The following is an 8424-nucleotide window of genomic DNA, read 5'->3' as shown; positions in this document are numbered from 1 at the left end:
TGCCGCCGGTGCGGGAGACACGCTGAGCGTGTCATAGCCGCATCGCCGGATGAACAAAGTTTCTGGATCAGCAGTGAATAATAGTGTGCATACTATAATCAGAGAAGCAGTATTTATCATTATATATATATATATATATATATATATTTTACTGTACTACTTCGTATATTTCGTGTGTGTACACATCGTTGAAATGTGAAATAAATTCTGATTCGATACATTGAAGCTTATGAATATGAAATATAAAATGAAATTAGGCATTTAAAAATTTATTGGGATATCAAAGCTTTAATAACTGTATACTATAAAGATGTACTTAGAAAATGGCTAAACTAAACTAGAAATTAAATTATTTTTTGATTTTCAATGCTTCTTCTATCTATATATTTAATGTACATTTAACCTCCATACGGTAAAGGTATTTATGACTGAATGACAAGAGTAAAAAATCAAAACGAAACGAAAATAAAAAGATTACAGATCGAAACGAAAAAAAGTAAAATGTTCCTCCTCTCCATCGAAGGAAAACCTGATCTCGGCGGTACCGAGAACCAATATGTTAATGGTGATTAAGGTTAGTAAAAATATTAAACTAAAATTGATTGTTTTATTTAAATCCACCCTTAAAAATTCCGTCTCTGTGCAATATTTCCCATCACCAAGCGAGAAACCTTATATGATATTAAATAACTAGATTATCTCGGAGCCAATCTTTGAAGCCGCTTATTCTGACGAAAACATCAGGAGCGCCGCGTGCGCACGGCAGGCCCCACGAGACGATGCCAATCTGGTGACCGGATGCTGTTACCAGGGCACTGCCGGAATCACCCTGGAAACCAATGCCATTAATTAAAACCGAATCTAAGAATAAAAACTAATAAGTGAATAGTTCAGAAAAGACTAAAAAAATAACACTTAAACCTACTAGAATTCGTATTCTACATAACTGTTTGAGAATTGAGATCATAGCATTAGTGCCAAAGAATCCTGAAGAGCAACGTGACAACTACTTTTATCTATTCCATATTTCGATCAATAATTATGGTCAAAGATTCCATGAATCAAACTGTCCTTTGAACTACATTGACTAACATGACTTCACGTCACGTCACATTACTTGGGATCGGGATTCTCTTAAGGTCAAACAGTACCTACAAAAGTTATTGTACTAACATTGCATACTCCGTGGCCAAATGAGTGGAGGGTGCAGAATTCTGTCTCGGGCTTGTAGTCCGGCAGAGCCATACCAGAATCAATTGACGCTTGCCTTAATTCCCGATCACAGCGCTCATCATCCAGAGTAGTAACAGTTAGCTCTTGGAGGTTTGGAGACACAGGTCCTTGAAGCTAAAAGATAACTTGTTAGATTACATTAGTACTTTTAATTTTAATTTCATAGCGTTACTATGGTTGAAAAAAACTCATTTTTCATTTTTCTCTAAAGAATCATTGTGAGTAAACGTGCGAGTAACAAAATTGAGGTTTAAAGTAGTAGCCCTAAATAAAAGTAGGGGTCATTATGATAATCTTAAAAAGAGCTCACATATAGTCTGCCCCAACCAGCTACCTTCGCAGCCACCCCGGCACCCACATGCTCCAAATTTAATGGCACCAACTGGACTCGTTCCGTCAGAACTATTTCCGAATTGGTGATGAGAAGCCCAATGTCATACGTGACGTTGAGAGGATCCCTGATGTAGATATGCTTGGGGTGGGTGATGTTTCTTTGGATGCTGTAAGTTTGGCCACCCAAGTTCCAGTAATTTGTTCCCACTATTACACGTAGTGTTCTGAAATTTATAATATAAATTGGTTGTATCTTGGTTATATCGAGCATGTTACCGATGCTCTAACTAACTCAAATTCAAACATTTATTTATTCAATTTGATTTTTTATAGAAGCGCTTTTGAATCGTCATAACATAGTTTTAATTGTTACCATCGGTTCGGAAATCAGTTTCTACAGAGAAGAGCAGGCAACTCTGTAGTTGCTCTTTTAAAATAATATCAATTATACGCTACAATTCTACATAATATGTAGAACTGTATTTATTTTTACCGTATAATAAATTCTGATAGTGCTAAGTAGTACCAGTCTCAAATGCCAAAGTTTAAATTTATACTTCATACGAGTAATCAATAGTTAATGATACATCTGTATATATATATATATATATATATATATATATATATATATATATATATATATATATATATATATATATATATATATATATTTCTCACAAGCTATTTTGTGAATGACTGATAATATTTTAAAAACACACGATAAAACTCACGGAGTTAGTTGTCCATCCTGGTAAAGGCGTTCAAAACAGTGCGCCGCCGATAGAATATGTCTCGTGGTGATCACAGAACCTCCACATTGAAAGCTTCCGATTAGCAGGCCGTGGACTAGAGCTGCCATGTACGGGATACTGCCTTCGGGGGCGTCTACGCCATTAACAATTCGTGCATCTTGGTTTGAAAAGTATTTGGCAAGATCCGTTTCATCTAATGGAAGCGCTGAAAATAATTTTATATGTTGTAAATAGTAAATCTATTGTAATTTGAATATGCGCATCAAGCTTATGATTTCTTTTATGTGATATTAATTTAACACAAAAATAATATTTTACACATTTGTAACATTGTATTGTTTGATTATTTTCTTTTCATAATCGTAAAGAGTTTACTCTATCTCTATAAGTGTTAACAGTAGGCACTCTGTGAAATTTGTATCGATGTTCGCTATATGATCATTTTCAATTCGTATATAGGCATAGATAACATAATACTATACTTATAGGCATATAAAAAATAGCGGTACGCCACGGCTTCGCTCGTGGTAATAAAATAGTCTATCGCACTCAGGGAGCCTGAAGAACATATTATGCAACAACGGCGAAAGTATTTTTGAATTCGATCCATAAGTTCCTAAGATTAAGTGCGTCATTCAGGACTAAGTGTAATTAATGTATTATGAACATAGCAATAGCGCAGAAAACATCATACTATTTATATGTTTTGAATTGTATTAATAAAATAAACGAACGGAAAGCGATAATACAACTCATTATTATACTTTACAGAGAGGATATTAATTGATAAAAAGTGTTTTAAAAGATAAAATGTAATCATGGAATTAAAATTAAATATAATTAATTGATTTTCAATTGAAGCAAATGAATGAAGCTAGTTTCCGTAAAATATAAACCCTAAATACATACATTAAAATGAGACTAAAATTATTTGTTTTGAATGCTTACCCAAATTTCCAAAAATGACCGTTGCGAAAGTTAAAATAAGTTTGAACATCTTGATTCCCATACGGCCGTCTGATCCGCGAAATATAACAAAGCTATTTTATATGATAGTTTTTATCAATATCCTATCGGTAGTGATAAGTTTTAGACGTATAGCTACAATTTAGGTTTAAAATTCGAAAAAAAAAAACGATGAAATTTAATAAATTTTCTTAGGTAGTACATCAAGTTAGATACAATAGTTCTGTTGCCTAGACTTCTGTTTTGTTACTTAAAAATTCCTGTAGTATTTTACACAATAAACAAGAAATTGTTTTAAGCCTAAAAATGGTCTTCAAAGTCAAAATATCCTAGAGGAATGTGGTGCGACAATATGTTGATAAACGTAGGAGAAAGTAAACTTAAATGAACGATGGTTATTTATTAGTCCCAAACATCTATTGTTTTCTGATCCTTCAAGTCTCACAACTCATCAACTTCAATCAGATGTTGCTCTTTAAATATACGTATAATAATATGATTCTTTAATTTAATATATGAATTTCTTAATATTGCCAAACAAAAATGATAATTAATGATTATAATCGTGTAAGTAAACGTTCCATATAGAAAATTAGGACTGAGTCAAAATAAAACAAAAGGGTTTTCATTGAACATTTAATTGCAAACTATCGGATAGCGTTTTCAATCCAGCTTCTGTAAGCGCTAACCCTCACGAACATGTCCGGAGCGCCGCGTGCGCACGGCAGGCCCCACGACACGATACCGATCTGCTGGTTATTGTCGTGTCGTACCAGCGCACTGCCGGAGTCACCCTGGATGTGGCAATATACAATGTTAAGCCCGAACTAGGATATGAAACATTGTTTTGACTTGGATATTAATTGTACATGTTATCATCATTCTAAAATATGCGGAGATTATCGAAGACAGACAATGAGACAAAACTGGATGTACATTGAGTTGATGAATTGTATGAGTACATACTATTACATAAAGGTGCTTACATTACAAGTGCCCTGGTTCACAGCGACGAAGGTACATATTTCTATATGAGGCTGGACAGCTGGTGCCACAATACGCAGCTCCCTTGCCACTCGAGCGACAGTGTCCACACAAAAGTTGTTGTCCACAACGGACGATCTAAGTTCCATTAAATTGTTTGACAGGGAACCACCAGTCTGGAAAATTCACTTTAGTAGTCAAAATCAAGTGGAAAATCTGTATGAGACAATAATTATTATCTTATCTTTCTGTAATTTTACATTTTTTCTTAAATATTGAACAATTGGCGTTACGACATTGTAAATATCTAAATAATGCTATTGTTATATAAACTTAATACGCCAAACTGCGAAAACTCACCCTGGTTCTACCCCAGCCGTTTACTCTGGTCTGCACGCCAGCTCCGATGTTATTGTACGATAAAACAACAGCCCTGACATTATTATTGAACGCAATGTTGGATGAAGTGACGAGGAAACTGATGTCGTTCTTGATGATAGATGTCACGTAGTTGGGGTGGCTGATGTTCCTGGCCAGGGTGTAGCTAGTGCCGCCACTGTTCCATCGGTTGGTGCCAACCGTGGCACGGAGAGTACTACGAACCGTTTGGGGTTTTTTAAATTTATTTGGTGAAGCATAAAGTATTTTATTAATTTGAAATTTTTAAAGATTAAAATTTCCAGCGAAGTCAATAATGTTGCAAAAATAATTGAAAATACGGTTAAGAAAAACTTAAAAACTTTAATGATATAGTAAAGTAATTAAACCTGGACAGTCTACCGCCGCTGAAGACATGATCAACGCAATGTGCAGCGGTGAGGATGTGTCTATTTGTGATGATGGAGCCACCGCAAACGAAGCTCCTTACCAGGGATCCCTGGCTTAATCCAACCATCCATGGTACCACACCAGCAGTTACGCCTCCCACAATACGGGAGTCTGGGTCCGTGTGGTCAAAGAAGATGGACATATCATCTTGGGCGGGAAACGCTGAAATATATTATGTAATTAATTAATTGGTTAATCTTAACTAAATAATCGAAGAAGGTCAGTATACCTATTAATAAACATGAGTTCAAAATGAAATCATCATTTACGTTTTTATTGTAAATTTTGCATCAAAAGAAATGTAAGTTTTAGACTTTCCACTAACTTACCCAAGCATCCTACAAGGAGCGTAAAGGCGATAATTCCCGCTTTGAACAACATTTTGCAATCGTATTAACTTGTGTACTTAGCAATCGTGACTTTTATAGTTGTTTATTTATTATCTTTTTAATTACAAAATATTATATCTCATATCAAACCAATTCAAACCAAAAATCCATTATTGATAAGTGACATTGAATCAGATCAACCTCATGTTATCATAGTGAATACGTATATATTCCCAATATGTTATTATATCCTCAGCTATTTGCTTAAATTAATTTTCTAATTTATGGTTAAATAGCTTATGTCTGCGGTTTCGCACACGTTAAATTTGGAGTAGTTTAATAGATGTTTAATACATATAAATCTTCCTCTTGAATCACTCTATCTATTAAAAAATCCCCTCAAAATCTGTTGCGCAGTTTTAAAGATTTAAGCATAAATACATATAGACGCATGAAGCGGCTTTGCTTTACACTATGTAGTGATTTCCGTGTATTTTAGTTCCATATCATACTATGACTTAGGGCCCTCCGCCTTAGCAATCGAATTTTGTCCACTCTTTTGGGTTCATGTACCTAAGGGACATCTCATAGGTGGCCGAGAGGCTAGACGTTGCTACGGTTTGGCAAAAAGACGCGGGTTCAAGTCTCGCCTCGTAATAATTTTTTTTCAATTCTTTAAAAAAATTCACATTTATGAAGCATTACATCGCTATTTAACAAAAAATTTAGTCATTGTATTTCTATCAAAAGTTATTTAACTCTTCAGCTATTATAATCAGTTCGCGTGTCATATACATATACATGTAATTAAAAGATTACAGCTATAGATAAAGCAATGCGAAGTTTCAGCATTTCCTAAACTACCTACTTAATTATTATTTAAAAGAGCTGAGTATAGCAGGAAAACAGTTTGTTCATTCCCTATAAATTGTTTGAATAGTAAATAAGATTTTTTAAATAACTCATCAACACTTTCAATGTACTTACCCACTTATGCTGGTCTTAACGCATGGGACCGATGACAGTTCTCTTTATTTATTCGCATGCTAAGATTAAGAAAAGATTCTTGTTTTATCCCAAGGGAGCATTTAATCGGGATAAAAAGTATCCTGCCACCCAAGTCAGCTCATATCCTATATGTATATGAAATTTTATTAAAATCCGTTCAGTAGTTACACAATTATTGACGGACAAACATCTAAACAAACAAACTTTCACATATATAATATTAGCGTGATTCTCTAAAAAAACAGTAAGCATAAAAAAGTGAGGAAACAGTAAATATAGTAAGTGTATAGAAAAAAAAAATACATTTTTCAATAATTATTTATTCATTTGAATAACATTCAGTTATAACATAAAACACATATTTACAACACCCATAAATACAACTATTCCATATAAGTGAATGTTTCGTGATGATTCATAATTGAGTTTTATTTGTTTAATCAACACATTCTATAACATATAACACGGACATTTAATGTATGCAGCACAAAGTTAATTAAGTTTATCGACATACAGTTAAGTACTTCTACTCTAAGAGTGTCTGACCGCGGGTCACTCGCGTGCAAACATTCGTTCAATGTACGAACATTCGTGCTCACGTAGGAAATAATTCTATTCTAGAATATAGTTACCGACGTTTCTCGTTCATTTAAAAAGCTGTTACTGCAAATTGAATTGGGACAAAATGACAATTTTCTATCAAACATACAATCACCTCCATTGTATGAAAACGGAAGTTATTGCAACAAAATAATAATAATAATAATATAGTAGAATTGAGAACCTACTTTATTTTTGGAAACGTCGGTAAAGAATATTTAGTTATCTCGTGCTACATTCGTGTAGATAACTTATATTTGACAGTACACCGGAAATTTCAAAAGGACATGTATTACATACAATAATTAGATAACACCCATTATAACCAATCAATTGTTATCTTATAAGCTATTTTTCCTTAATTAGACCGACGACTAGGAGTCATAGTGATAATAATTATACCTCTAACTATATACACAACATATAGTAAAATACTGATCACATTTAAAAACTTGCAACTTATCATATAAAACAAGATCACGTCGAATTCTTCGTGCAATATAATTAAGCGATAATCTGACTGCATTACGATTTAAAATGTACATTATCATTCAATAAAATCACGATAACAATAAAATAATATGTTATATTGAAATATTTACAGGGTTTTTTTATCAATATAATTTCGGGTCTAAAGGTACCCAAATTGTTGCGATATGAGTTTTCACTAGTATACGAACTGTGCCGCGCGGTTTCACGCGCCAGTTTCAATCGAAATCATTACTATAGCTTTTATGCTATGACACATATTCCTCATCACTGATAAGTGTCATCAAAATCCGTTTAGTGGTTTTTATGTGAAAAAGCATCACTTTTTTTTATTTACAATATTAATAAGAAATCGTAATTACATTTTGTGAGGTAAGAACCTATGTTTTTGTACTATGTACAGAAAAAGTAAATAAAAAATAACATTATAGAATATTCTAATAAATATTTGTATAAAAACTGTACAATAAGTGTAATTTTATACACCATCATCATGCATGAGAAGAGTTGCGAATAAATTCTTTATTAATTAATATAATAATTAACTTATTTCAAGATTATCACTTTTAGTGAATAAGATTCTTTTAAACAAAACCAAATCCAGAATACTAGAAAGTTTTGCAAGATAATCATGTTTATTATCGTAACATTTATATGGTTACGATATTTACAATTATCGAGTTAGAAGTTCCTACTATTATTTATTAGACATATAAACACACATTTCTTAATTAATCGAGTATTTATTATACGTTTATTTGTGCACGGCTGCAACTTGTGTCAATTGTAGCTTGTCTTGGTAACATTACTATGAACGCTCAGTAGGGCGCGGCGGGGCGTGGCGCCCTAGCACCAGTCGTCCGCGCAGGTGCCGCGGCAACCGGCGCGCGTGCGGTAGGGCG

At 33.5% G+C, this 8424-nt stretch overlaps 2 protein-coding genes across 2 annotated transcripts in view; both read right to left on the bottom strand.

The window, feature by feature from the left end:
- Window positions 1-682: 682 nt before the first annotated feature.
- On the bottom strand, window positions 683-5477 carry LOC119833025. The gene is made up of 10 exons (XM_038356894.1): window positions 5426-5477; window positions 5036-5258; window positions 4629-4863; window positions 4271-4444; window positions 3933-4078; window positions 3267-3358; window positions 2298-2523; window positions 1592-1790; window positions 1174-1347; window positions 683-829 (listed from the first exon to the last, which is right to left on the bottom strand). The coding sequence occupies exons 1-10, from the start codon at window positions 5475-5477 to the stop codon at window positions 683-685; spliced, it is 1668 nt and encodes a 555-aa protein (XP_038212822.1).
- Window positions 5478-6869: 1392 nt separating this feature from the next.
- LOC119833023 (anaphase-promoting complex subunit 1) overlaps window positions 6870-8424 on the bottom strand; it is a 19999-nt gene continuing 18444 nt past the window's right edge. Inside the window, exon 25 of the mRNA XM_038356893.1 lies at window positions 6870-6883. Coding sequence (XP_038212821.1) covers window positions 6870-6883 — 14 coding nt within the window. The remainder of the gene's footprint in view (window positions 6884-8424) is intronic.

The sequence above is a fragment of the Zerene cesonia genome, chromosome 16 (genome assembly GCF_012273895.1).
Source record: "Zerene cesonia ecotype Mississippi chromosome 16, Zerene_cesonia_1.1, whole genome shotgun sequence".
Taxonomy (NCBI): Eukaryota; Metazoa; Arthropoda; class Insecta; order Lepidoptera; family Pieridae; genus Zerene; species Zerene cesonia.
This window is presented reverse-complemented; position numbering and strand designations above follow the sequence as displayed.